At 43.3% G+C, this 14,275-nt stretch overlaps 1 protein-coding gene across 1 annotated transcript in view; it reads right to left on the bottom strand.

Annotated features, from left to right (window-relative positions):
- Nucleotides 1–14,275, bottom strand: part of WBP4 (WW domain binding protein 4) — a 28,259-nt gene that overhangs the window by 13,069 nt on the left and 915 nt on the right. Inside the window, exons 2-5 of the mRNA XM_084876565.1 lie at nucleotides 14,018–14,090; nucleotides 10,122–10,184; nucleotides 9,909–10,032; nucleotides 2,935–3,117 (exon numbers count right to left, since the gene is read on the bottom strand). Coding sequence (XP_084732691.1) covers nucleotides 2,935–3,117; nucleotides 9,909–10,032; nucleotides 10,122–10,184; nucleotides 14,018–14,090 — 443 coding nt within the window. The remainder of the gene's footprint in view (nucleotides 1–2,934; nucleotides 3,118–9,908; nucleotides 10,033–10,121; nucleotides 10,185–14,017; nucleotides 14,091–14,275) is intronic.

The following is a 14,275-nucleotide window of genomic DNA, read 5'->3' as shown; positions in this document are numbered from 1 at the left end:
GGCTCATGGCTGGCAAGTGCAGCAGCAGTAGCAGGACTGAGAGCTTCTGGCTCTCAGTCCTCCATGATATGGCCCTCATCCTCTCAGTCCTCCATGATATGGCCCAAATATATTTTTCCAGGCTCTTCTACCATGTCATCTTCAAAGAACCTTATGCTTTACCTCTACCAGATAACTATTCCCCAAACGTTCAAGCCTTCTTAATTTTAAAAATCCTTACCCAAAAACATTTTTTAATTGACTTTTTGGAGGAGGGAGAGAAAGAAACATCAATTAATTGCCTCCTGTACATTCCGGACTGGGGATCAAACTGGAAACCTAGGTATGTGCCCTGAATGGAAGTTGAACTTGCAACCATTTTTTGGTGCAAGGGACAATGCTCCAACCAACTGAGCCACCCAGTCAGGGCTCAACCTTTTATAAAGTCACTAGAGGCCCAATGCACGAAATTTGTGGAAGAGTAGGTCTTCGCAGCTGCAGCTGCCTCGGCCCTCGCAGCCCAGCTTCCCTTGGTAGGTCAATCTCCTGTTCCGTCGATTTGCATATTACACTTTTATTATTTATTATTATAGACTAGAGGCCCAATGCACAAAACCTGTGCACTAGGGATGGGGGGGGGGGGGGGGGCGTCCCTCAGCCTGGCCTGTGTCCTCTCACAGTCTGGGACACTTCAGGGGATGTCTGCCTGCCTGCTTGCTTGCTGCTCCCTACCGCTCCCTACAGAAAGTGGGCCTAAGCTAGCAGATGGACATCCCTCTCTCAGTCCAGGACTCCTTGCTCCTTACCGCCCACATGCTTGCTGCTCCCTGCTGTTTGGCTTGCTGCTCCTTAGTGCTGCTGTGGAGTCTCCTGCTACTGCTGCTGCACTTGCCAGCCATGAGCCCAGCTTCTGGCTCCTGCATTGAGTGTCTGCCCCCTGGTGGTCAGTTCATAGCGACCAGTCATTCCACTGTTTAGTTGATTTACATATTAGGTTTTTATTAAATAGGATAAGATATTGAATGTGAACTGCAAATGAAAATGAAAATTTAAAAAGGAACCAAATAAAATTTTAGATCTGAAAAATTTTAAATATATATGTATACTATATATATATAAGTTCTCACCTGAGGATGTTTTTAAAATTGATTTTTAGAGAGAGAAACATCCATGTGACAGAGAAATACCAGTAGGCTGCCTCTGCACCTGTTGACCACTGGGATCTAACCTAAACTAAGTATGTGCCCTAACCTAGAATCCAACAGGAAATCCTTTGGTATACAGGTTGAGATACAAGCAATTGAGCCACCTGGCCAGGGCAGATCAGAAAATTTTTTTAAGTATACCTCCAGGCCCTGATCAGTGTGGATCAATAGATAAGAGTGTCCTCCCACGCACCGAAGGGTCATGGGTTCGATTTCAGGTGAGGGCACATACATAGGTTGTGGGTTCCATTCCTGTTGGATTGCTTGGGCAACTGATCTATGTTTCTCTCTTTCCCTCTCCATTCCTCTCTCTCTATAATCAATGAGGGGGGGAAAAATGCTTAAAAGAGGACTTAAAAAGAAAAAAAATACTAGTTTGGTTCAGTGGATAGTGCTTCTGCAGGTGGACTGAAAAGGACAGGGTTGGATTCAAATCAAGGGCACGCATGTGGGTTGAAGGCTCAATCTGGAGTGCTGGTCAGGGATTCAGCAAGAGGCAACCAATTGATTTCTCTCACATGAGTTTCCGTCTTTCTCCCTCCCTTCCACTCTCTAAAATAAAAAACTAAATGGAAAAAAATGTCCTCAGGTGAGGATTAAGTAAAACAAACAAACAAACAAACAAACACCCATCCCCAGTGTGATTGAAATAGTATGGAAGTATTTGTTGAATGAACAGGAAGGGATAAGACTTTGCGTTCTAACTATTTTAGAAACTCTGCAAACCAGAGGGTTTATTTTTTATTTTAATTTTTATTGATTATTTTAGAGAGAGGAAGGGAGCGAGAGAAACACCAGTGTGTTGTTCCATTTATTATACACTCTTTGGTTGCTCTTGTCTGTGCCCTGACCAGGGATCCAATCTGCAACCTTGCTGTATCAGGAGGAGGCTCTAACCCACTACACTGCGGGCTGCCTGTCAGGGCCCCTCAACAAAACTCCTTTGGCGTGCCCTAGCCCCTGCTGTGGGCTGGAGCTCCTCTGCCACAGCAAAGGTTTGGGTTCCATTCTGTCTGGGCACCTACTTAGGTTTCAGGTTTGATCCCCAGTTGGGGCTGACTGCTGCTCAGGAAGTGACTGAGGGCTGTTGAGGTCTGTGTGCTCCAGTCATTCGGCAAGGAGCTGGGGCTCCATTGCCGACATGGCCAACTCTGATCCCCGCTACCTTCGCTTTTCCATTGAGGACGACTTAAACTATGGCAGCTGCATGGCGTCTGCTAGCATACACAACCGCATGGGTAGGTCGAACTTTCCACGGTTGGCCTGGCCCAGCTGCTGTGCAGTCGCCCTGGGAGGCGGATCTCCCAGGGAGAGTGACCTCTGCGCCCGACTCCCAGGGAGAGCGGGTCCCGGAGGGAAAGCACTTCACTCCGCCTCCCCTCGGGGCTCCCGGGCTGGCATATTTTATTTAAAAAAACTCTGCAATTTATGAAGTGGATCTGAAATAACTTTATTTCACAAAAAATACTTTATTTACATGTAGTTCATTGTTCTAGAAGGTTCTATTGAAAAAATATAAAGCTTTAGTTTATTTGTAAGGAACCCAATATTAATGCTTTAACTAACTAAAACAGTCACTATGAGAAGGGTACCTTCTTAAAGGGCACATACTTATATCTTATTATTTAGTAGCAAAAAATGTAAAGTTACAGTATTTCACTGTTTAAATATTCCAATATTAACTAGATGTTTAAAGACAAAATAAACTGTCAGTTATCATTGTCTGCAGCTCTATGCATACATGACTTACCTCCTGTGATAAGATCATAGTAGTAATGGTAACCCTCAGAGGTTATGCCTTCTATCCATCTGCCCTTTGAAGGGTCTTTTTTCTTTTTCTTCTTTTCTTTCTGCTGATTTGATGCAGAGATGGGTGGGACAGAGATGGGTGAGACAGTGCTGGTTTTAGGTGATACGCTTGGTTCTGAAATTTCTAGAGGAAAGATTAGAGAAGGGTGAAGTAGACAATACAACAACCCTTGGCCCCCCCCCCACCCGCCCGATAAAACATAATATCCTATATAATAAAAGGGTAATATGCAAATAGACTGTACGGCAGAATCAACCAATCAAATCATAATTCTATCTAATAAAAGAGTAATATGCAGATTGACCATCACTCCAATACACAATATGGCTGCCCCCATGTGGTCAAAGATCCTGCCCCCATGTGGACACAAGATGGCCACCACAAGATGGCCAGCAGGGGAGGGCAGCTGGGAGGCATGAAATTTGTGCACGGGGGGGGAGGGTGTCCCAGGCCTGAAGGGGAGAGCAGTTGGGGGGGACCAGGTCGGCAGGGGAGGGCAGTTGGGGCAAACAGGCTGGCAGTCGGACATACCTCTCACAATACTGGACTGCTTGCTCCTAATCACTTACCTGCCTGCCTGCCTGGTTGTGCCTAACTGCCCCCCCTCCCCCACCCTCCTCCTCCCACGTCTGCTGGCCCAATTGCCCCTCACTGCCTCTGCGTGCTGGCCTGATCACCCCACCTGTCCCTCTGCTGGCCTGATCGCACCTAACTGCCCCTCACTGTCGGCCAGGTCACCTCCAACTGCCCCCCTCTCCCCCCCACCAGCCTGGTCACCCTATGCAGCCTGCTGTTCAGCCATTTGGTTGTCTCTCACTAACCCCCAGCTGGCAAAGTCACCCCACACAGCCTGCTTATTCAGTTGTTTGGTCATCCCTCACTAACCCCCCTGCCAGCCTGGTCTTAGGCAACCATCTTTTGAGGGCATGAGGGTCAATTTGCATATTACCTATTTATTATATAGGATTAAACACTTGTTACAAGTATCATTGCAATAAGCAATTTATACCACTATATTACTTTGCTGCTTAATTTTAGTAAAAATTGAAGGTTGTATAGCTAATCCTATCTAATAAAAGTAATATGCAAATTGACCATCACTCCAACACACAGGTTGGCTGCCCCCATGTGGACACAAGATGGCCGTAACAAGGAGGCAGCAGGGGAGGGCAGTTGGGAGGAACCAGGTCTGCAAGGGAGGGCAGTTAGGGGTGACCAGACAGGCAGAGGAGGGAAGTTGGGGGTGACCAGGCTTACAGGAAAAGGCAGTTGGGGGAGACCTAGGCCTGAAGGGGAGAGAGTTAGGGGGGATCAGGCCTGAAGGGAAGGGCAGTTAGGGGTAACCAGGCCTATAGGGGAGGGCAGTTAGGGGCAAACAGGCTAGCAGGGAAGCAGTTAGACATCAATCAGGCTGGCAGGATAGTGGTTAGGGACTGCTTGCTCCTAATCACTTACCTGCCTGCCTGCCTGGTTGTGCCTAACTGCCCCCCCCCCCCACCCTCCTCCTCCCACGTCTGCTGGCCCAATTGCCCCTCACTGCCTCTGCGTGCTGGCCTGATCACCCCACCTGTCCCTCTGCTGGCCTGATCGCACCTAACTGCCCCTCACTGTCGGCCAGGTCACCTCCAACTGCCCCCCTCTCCCCCCCACCTGCCTGGTCACCCTATGCAGCCTGGTTGGCAGGCAGAAGTGGTTAGGGGCAATCAGACATCCCTTGAGAGATCCCAAATTGGAGAGGGTGCAGGCTGGGCTGAGGGGACTCCCCCCCCCTGTGCACGAATTTCATGCACCGGCCTCTTGTAAGAGGTAATTCTGGTTGACTTGAAACCTGTGCTCCTAACCACTCTGTATTTCCTTAGTTATTCAAAAGAAAAAATGTACTTGACATATTGCAAGAAAAAAATAAAACAATCTCCAAATAGACCATAACATAAAATGTATAACTTTATTTTTAAAGTTCTTTATAATGAATTGTTGTACTTTTAATGGAATATATATCTCATTCAGGAAAATGCTACAAAATTTTGAATTTTCCCATGGCATATATTTGATGAGATGAGTATTACTCTTTAATTCTGCAGGAATGCCAACATCCTTTTCCCCCTTATCAATGTACCAGAGGCCCAATGCACAAAATTTGTGCACGGGGGCGGGGTTTGCCTTCTCCTAATTGGCCTGGTCACCTCCTGCAGAGGGAGGCCAGACCCTCAGCCTAGCCTGCACCCTCTCCAATCCGGGACCCTTCGGGGGGGATGTCCTATTGACAGCTCAATTAGGAGAAGGCATGCCCCCATCACCTCAGCCACTGCTGCTGCCTCTGGCCTCCCTCTGTGGGAGGTGCCTGGGCGATCAGGGGAAGGTGCCACCCCAATCACCCCGCTGCTGCTGCCACTGCTGGCCTCCATGGCAGCCTGCCCTCAGCCTTCACAGCAGCTACGGCCATGGCCTGCCTCAGGACAGCGGCCTGACCTGGGCCCTCACAGTTGCTGCCTGCCCTAAGCCCTTGCTGCCACTGCGGCTTTGCCCGGAAGGACATCTGGAAGACGTCTGCTCTAATTAGCATATTACATTTTTATTAGTATAGATAGCTTTATCTTTAAAAAATAATGCTTTCCCCATTTTAACTAGCAATATCCAGGATGACATTTTAAAAGTCTGATTACAACTGTTTTTATTCGATAAGGGCAAGGTTAATTAACTGCTATTCTGCTTAAAAACTTAACTGAAAGCAGTTTTTATTAGAGTAAAGAATACCATTCCACGCTGACTACCACACAATTATATAAGATCAACAACTGTGACTTGCAATATGCCTGGTTTAAGGACAATGGATCTGTCATGAAAAAAAAGTTCACAAAAAGCTCCCCACTTAAAGTCTAAATTTAATGAATGCTTTAAAAAATTTTTTTTTAAATTGATTTTAGAGAGGAAGGGAGAGAGAGACAGAAATATCAATGATGATAGAGAATCATTGATCAGCTGCTTCCTACATGCTCCCTACTAGGGACTGAGCCCCCAACCTAGGCATCTGTGCTAACCAGAATCAAACTGTGATCTCCTGGTTCATAGGTCAATGTTCAACCCCTGAGCCACATCGGCTGGGCTACATAAGTGATTTTTATCTGGAATTGAGTATCTTCAAACCCTCAAATTATTTACTTTCTTGCTGGCAAAAGTATGTTGAAAGGAAACCCTTATACACTCTTGATGTGACTGTAAATTGGTCTAATCACTATGGAAAACAATATGAAAGTTCTTTAAAACAATTAAAATAGATTTATCATAGATTCCAGTAATTCCACTTCTGGGTATATACCCACCCAAAGGAAATAAAAACAGGATCTCAAAGCTATATATGCACTCCTGTGTTTATTGCAGTACTAAAGGCCTGATGCACAAAATTCGTGCATAGGGTGTGTGTGTGTGTGTGTGTGTCCCCTCAGCCCAGCCTGAACCCTCTCCAATCTGGGACCCTTTGAGGGATGTCTGACTGCCGGTATAGGCCTAATCTGGGTGAGATCAGACCTAAAAGAGCAGTTGGACAACCCTCTCACAATCCAGGATGCTGGCTCCCAACTGCTCATCTGCCTGCCTGCCTGATTGGCCCTAACTGCTTCTGCCTGCCAGCCTGATCATCCCTCATCAAACCCTGCCAGCCTGATTGCCCCTAACTGCCATCCCCTGTTGGCCTGGTCACCCATAACTGCCCTCCCCTGCTGGCATGGTCACCCCTAACTGCCCTCCCCTACAGGCCTGACTGCCTCCAACTGCCCTCCCCTGCTGACCCGGTCATCCGTAACTGCCCTCCCTTGCCAGCCTGGTCACCCATAATTGACCTCACCTGCCAGCCCAATTGCCCTTAACTGCACTCCCCTACTGGCCTGGTTGCCCCTAACTGCCCTCCCCACCGACTTTGTCACCCCTAACTGCCCTCCTCTGCAGGCCTGGTTGTCCCCAACTGCCCTCTGCTGCAGGTCTGGTCACCCCCAACTGTCCTCCCTGCAGGCTGAGTCACTCCCAACTGCCCTCCCCTGCAGGCCCGGTCACTCCTAACTGCCCTCCCCTGCTGACCTAGTCACCCCTAACTGCCCTCCCTTGCAGGCCTTTACCCTCCCAAATGCCCTCCCTGCAGGCCTGGTTTCCCACAACTGCCCTGTCTGTAGGCCCAGTCCCCAACTGCCCTACCCTGCAGGCCTAGTCCCCCCAAATGCCCTCCCATATAGGCCTGGTCACTCCCAAATGGCCTCCCCTGCAGGCCCAGTTCCCCACAACTGCCCTCCCCTGCAGAGCTGGTACCTCCAACTGCCCTCCCTTGCAGGCTCAGTTGCCCCCAACTGCCCTCCCCTGCAGGCCCAGTCCCACCAAACTGCTCTCCCTTTCAGACCTGGTCCCTCCTAACTGCCCTCCACACCGACCAACTTGTGTCCACATGAGGGCAGCCTACTTGTGTGCTAGAGTGATAGTCAATTTGCATATTACCTCTTTATTAGATAGGAAGATTATTCACAATAACCAAGATGTGAAAACCACCGAAACCGGTTTGGCTCAGTGGATAGAGTATCAGTCTGTGGACTGAAAGGCCCCAGGTTCGATTCCGGTCAAGGGCATGTACCTTAGTTGCTGGCACATCCCCAGTAGGGGGTGTGCAGGAGGCAGCTGATAGATGTTTCTCTCTCATGGATGTTTCTAACTCTCTATCCCTTTCCCTTCCTCTCTGTAAAAATATCAATAAAATATATTTTAAAACAAAAAGAAAAAACCGTGTAATATATATATACACAAAGGAATATTATTCGACCACAGAAAAGGAGGATATCCTGCAATTTCTGACTGCATGAATGGACCCTCAGCACCCTGTGTTAAGTGAGATAAGTCAGAAAGAGAAAGACAGGTTCTGTATAGCTCCTATGTGGAACCTAAAAAAAGTCAAATTTAGTCCTCATTGTTGCGGCTCTCTGGTTAATTTATTCTCATTAGAATAAATAAACAATTGTCAAATTTATAAAAAACAGAGAGTAAAATGGTGGTTACCAGGAAATGGGGGGGTGGGAGAGTAAGACTGCTGCTGCTTAAGGATACAAACTTGCAGTGAGCAGTAAATAATCCACAGAGCTCTAATGCAGTGGTTGCCAACCTTTCCGGCCTCACGGACCACTGGTTGGTGACGGTTGCAATGCATACAGCAGTGATTTTTCAAACAGTGTACCCAAAGAATTTATAAAACATGTAAAACCTGACCTTTTTGCCTTTAGGATGTCAAATAAAAAATGACAACAGCCAACACAATAACTGTCTGGTGTAAATGAATCAAAATTATACCTATGGTTTTTCTCAGATTGGCAAAAATAATAGAATATATTTTTGGTGTGCTGCAATATTTTAGTAATTAGTTTATGTGTGCCATGAGATAAAAACAGTTGAAAATTGCCAAAATAGAGTAATGAATATAGATAAAAATATTGTACTACAATTATGTAATGTGATAAATATTACTTTTATTATATATAATCCTATATAAAAGGCTAATATGCAAATTGTCCCCTCGACCTGGAGATTGACCAGGGGGCTGGGCTGGCCGGCCAACATACTGCGACCCCTCCCCCTATTAGGGGCAGGACCAGCCTGCCAAATGTCTGGGGCCCCTCCCTACCAGGTGCAGGGCCAGCTGGCCAATCTCTTGCAGCCCCTTGTTGGCCCCGCCCCCGATTGCCCCTCTATTCAGGGGCAGGGCTGGTGGCCAACCTCCCGTGGCCCCTCCCCCCATCTCTAATTGGTCCCCATAACCCCAATTGGGAGTGAGGCCAGCCGGACCCCATTGTGCATGAATTCATGCACCGGGCCTCTAGTAGGATTATAATATACTAGAGGCCTAGTGCACAAATCTGAGTATGGGTAGGGTCTCTAGGACTGGCCGGTAATCAGGGCTGATTAGGGCCTTCCTTCCCTGGCTGTCAGCACTGCCCCTCCTTCCCTGCTGCCAGCCAGGGCCTTCCTTCATTCAGCACTGCCCCTTGGTGGTCAGCACACATCATAGCAAGTGGTTGAACTCCCGGTCGGTCAAACTCCCGAGAGGACAATTTTCATATTAGCCTGGTATTATATAGGATTAGAATCACAGTAACACAGTGTACACCTTAAATTTATACAATGTTTATATCAAATATATTCAATGAAAAATTAAAAAGAAGTATCTACCTTCTAGCAATAATCGGTTAATTTGTCCATAAAAAGCTAATTCACTGTAATTCAGCCATATAAATATGATTCAGTTTTTACCATAGGAATAAAGTGAGCTGCAGTTATAATGCAACTAGCAGGCTGGTGCATGAAATTCGTGCACATTAAAATGGAAGAGTCCCAGACCTGGCTGGCCCCACCCCCATTGGGCAAGACCCAAGACCCAGACTTGGCTGGCCCCTCTCCCATCAAGCCCCGCTGGCGGGGGGGCGCAGCGTCATGTCCCCGCCCACCTGCATGCACCTCCCTGTTTATGCAGGCCCACCCACCCGTGCCTGCTGATTGGTCATTACGGCGTGAGGGCGTCATGACCCTTAGCATATTAGCTCTTTATTATATAGGATACTTATTTTTTAATGAATAGATCCTTTTAGCCAAATAATTAGAATACCTAGAAAACTCAAATGTCTCTGAAATGAATCACTGACCTAGGATGGCTAGGACTAGGTAACCACCCAGGTAGTATGGTTGTTGTGAATGAAGGTGGTAAATCTGAAGCTTTAAAAGCAAAACAAAAGTGCATGAGCAAACTTCCACAATCTAAACAGGGCTATGATGTATAGGAAAAACTCTAATAGTATACCCTGAGTGTATAACCTCTTTATGGAAATAATAAAAGTTAACTTAGCATGGCCTCTGGTGTTACTTTTAAAACATGCTTTTTTTTTTTTTTTTACCTGACTCTAAGCCAAGCCTTTTCAAATCCTCTTGGTATGCTTTCAGGGCAGCTTCCTCCATTGCAGCAAACTCCTTTGATGCCTTTTCTTCTTCCTTTGCCTTATCCAGGCTTTTCTGTTTAATCTTTGTAAGACACATTTAAAAGGGAAAGCTAAATAAAAGACTGATATTTACATAGAAAAACTGGCAAAAAAAGAAACAAAGTAAATTACCTCACTGATCCTCTTTGCAACATTTTCCTTATGATTCTTCCCTCTTTCATGAAATTCAACACTCTTGAAAAAAAAAAAGAAAAAAAAGAAAATACAAAGGAATACCACATAAACATCATAATGTTCATATTCAAGTAACAGTAAATTTGAAAATGAAATATAACAAAATTAAAACTAAAATGACTGGCAGAAAAGATACAAAATAACTTGAATGCAAATTGGCCCTTCTACCAAATGATACTATAGAATTGAACTACATTATTTATTATTAAGCCTTCGGACTAGGTCTCCTTTGGTGCTTAAAATATAATTGATTACCATATTAATGGAGGAAAATACAAGGAACACTTGATGACTAATCTAGTGACTATGATTGTAATGAGGACCCAACATAAGACATGAAGCCAAAACAGTAGGAAAAAAATCTTAACTTCAAGAAACATCTCTTAATGTAGTGTCAAAACCAGTAAGTCTCTAGAATTTACACTGCTGTACTTGCCACATTAGATAAGAGACAATAAGCAATGATCCTTAGAACCATATTTCTCCATATTGGGAGAAAAGCAGACATTAAAAATTTTATCTTAATTATAAACAAATACTCTTATATAATGTGGTAGTGGTACAAAATGTGAAACTCCTATGCAGAACAATTTGGAATAATCTATCAAAATTAAACTGCTCCATTAGAGTTTCCTAAAAATTAATATGGAGAGAGCTTCAGGATATACTGTTCAATTAAAAAGTAAAACAAAACGCCCTGGCTGGTTTGGCTTAGTGGATAGAGCATTGGCCTGTGGATAGAAGGGTCCTGGGTTCGATTCCAGTCAAGGGCACATGCCTGGGTTGTGGGCTCGATCACCAGTAGGAAGCGTACAGGAGGCAGCCAATTGGTGATTTTTATCATGATGTTTCTCTCTTCCTTCCTCTCTGAAGTCAATAGAAATCTATTTAAAAAAAAAAACAAAACCCAAAAAACAACAAAACAACTATGGTACAATATAGTATGTAACCTTTTATGTATGCTAGAATAAGAATTTATATACATATAGAAACAATAGAAGCTAGACAAGAAAATGAAAAGTGGTAATCTATGAGGAATGATGGTAACTTGGATGAATAACAGAGGTGGATGACTGAATGTTATCACACATTTAAAACAGCCAGAAATACTCCCTATGGTTGTACACATAAGAATTATCTGCTAAAACTTTGCAAAATAAATTTTGTAAATCAAATCTTACACAACGCATTACCTGAGCTATTCTAAAGAACTGTGAATTCCTCTTTAAAAATGTGACTTTTAGGGCAAATGTTCATCCTTTATTTTTCACATATTAATTTTTCTAAAATTTATTATACACCACAAAGACTGTTACAGGTCCATTAAAAATAAATTAATTTTGCTTCTAAGTAAAGGTTAAAGTTGTGAGTATTAACAATTCAAGGAGATGCAGAAAGACTATCCTAGAGAAATTATTTACTCTACATAACTCATGGAATTCATTGAACTGATTCACCTCCAAGGAAGATACTATCAGTGATTTGTGTAGGATGGCCTAAGTCAAACAAGATAGTTAAGAACTTTAGCAACTATTCAAAAAAGACCAAAAATAAAAAAAAGAAAGAAAAACCCAAACTCCTTATAGACACATTGATGTTTCTGACTTTTGCAGACAATAGTAAATAAATGTCTACTAAACAAGTACAACATTGTTACAGACAGGGCTATTATTCTTTTGTGCATCCAACTCTATCAAGTAAAAAGAAAGGATATGAATATGCAATATATTTTTAAAATACCCAAGCCTATAGGTACTATGTACAGCAAGCATGTCAACCTCTCGGCTCACAACAAATATTTTTGCGGCCCAGCCAATATAACAGTATGTAAGAAACATTTTAATAAAAATTTCATAACAATTTTTACATCATCCTGTTATAATAATGAACTACAATGTTCACTAATGACTAATAACTATAATTGTGTTGCATTCATTTCCCTTACACACCTTATGCCAGGCTCATCATTTCTCTTCACTAACACTAGCAGCGAATATTTTAGCAGCCGATTGCCACCTCATTACAGGCAGTCCTCGGGTTACCTCGCACTTGATTTATGTCATTTCATGGTTACATCGTCATCTCCCATTTATTTATATAAAAAAAGTTCCGTCATTTCGACGTATGTACATATGTGCTTTATATTTTTTATTATTTATTTACCACAAGGTCAAGAATTATCTTTCTTTAAAAAATTTTTTTTTTTACTGTTTCACTTCATTACTGCTGTGTATGTGCTCCATGTGAGTGACATAGGTGCTTATCTAGGTGGGTTCTGACTTCCGGCGAAAATCATGTTACATGGAACCCGAGGACCTACTGTAGTCTTGGATTGACCTGTTTGGTGTTCGCAACAGGAAATATTTCACTTTCAGAGAAAAAGAAAAAATAGGTTTGTTTGAATTACGCTTATTAATTTGTGCAGTTATTTAGTGTCTGGCAAGTTAATGTTCAAGAAAAAAATATTATTTTTTATTAAAATTTTCCATTATTTCATGTTAATGATTACTCATTTATTTCAGTCCTTTGTATTCAGCATCTCTATAAAAATAAACCTACGTTTCTATGAAAATTGAAGCTTTTGTTTTTTTGTGGCCCACATAAACTTAAACCTTAGTTGGCCTGTATTATTATAGCTTTTGAGTTTGACATGCTTAATGTACACAATCCTATGACATGCATGAGAGGAGTTAAAAAAAAAAAGACAATGCTGCTGCTTCTGTTTCACGTCTTAAAGGCTGAAGCTACACTAAGAGACACAGTAATATGATTTGCTTAAGAGTTGCCATTTTCAGCCGAAACCGGTTTGGCTCAGTGGTAGAGCGTCAGTCTGTGGACTGAAAGGCCACAGGTTCGATTCCGGTCAAGGGCATGTACTTTGGTTGCAGGCACATCCCCAGTAGGGGGTGTGCAGGAGGCAGCTGGTCAATGTTTCTCTCCCATTGACGTTTCTAGCTCTCTATCTCTCTCCCTTCCTCTCTGTAAAATATCAATAAAATATGTTAAAAAAACGTATTTTTTTAACATATGATGTTTTTTCAAATTTAAGCATTTATAGACATAAGCATCAAATATATTTTATTATCTCTAGAGCAAAAAACTTACAAGAAAAACTACAATGTTTCTTCTTACACATTAAGGGCTTTCCACTTTTCTTTGTATGTGACAGTGTTAAAAACAATACCATCATAACTGGATGTTTCATAGGCACAGATGAGATTACCTACACTCAATGTTCATTTCCTAAATTTGACTGCAGGGCCATAGTGAATTAATTGGGCTTAATACATATATATACAAATTTAGGCCGATGAAAAGGAAGAAGGCACACAAGGAACGAAAAGATAACAGAAGCCCTAGCCAGTTTGCTCTGTGGACTGAAGAGTTCCAGGGTGTGTGGGGGAGGCAATGGATGTTTGTCTCTCCCCCTCCCTTTCACTCTCTAAAAATCAAAGGAAAAATATCCTTGGATGAGGATTATCAACAAAAAAAGATAATAGAAAAATTTGAAACATCTAGGCAGTGTTTCCCAAAGTGTGGTACGCGTACCCCCAGGGGTACGGGAAGAGTTTGGTAGGGGTACGCGTTGCACTGGAGTTTGGTGGGGAATTAGGTGCTTAGCTGCGCCTAATTCTACGTTCTCATGAGTACGAGGGTACTCAGCGTTATGAAAATTAAAATTATAGAAGGGGTATACATAAGTCAAAAGTTTGGGAAACACTGATCTAGAGCAATATATATGAAAATGTTTTGTAAACTCCCAAGTTTAGATTAAAAAAAGGGAACACTTCACATAAATACATTATTAGAATCTATCAGTGGAATTGCCATACAGGCCTGTTGTCCGCTATCCAGCACTTGCAGTAATCGCAGAATTTCTTTGGTTGTGACTTCCAGTAGTCGGCCCTGAAAAAGGGAAAAATAAGTCTAAGCTTACTTATAAGTTAAAAAGGTAAAACTCTGCATGCTTTACATCGTAGAATTTGACATATAAGCCTCTGCTACTGAATCTGTCTTGCTGTATACACACAGCACCGTTTTTATCATTTGTCTGAAAGTGTTGCCACTCACGTAGAAAAGTCTGCAACGGT

The sequence above is a fragment of the Pipistrellus hanaki genome (assembly GCF_964339955.1).
Source record: "Pipistrellus hanaki genome assembly, chromosome: 3".
Lineage (NCBI taxonomy): Eukaryota > Metazoa > Chordata > Mammalia > Chiroptera > Vespertilionidae > Pipistrellus > Pipistrellus hanaki.
Note: the sequence above shows the minus strand (reverse complement) of the source record. Positions and strands in the feature narration are given on the sequence as shown.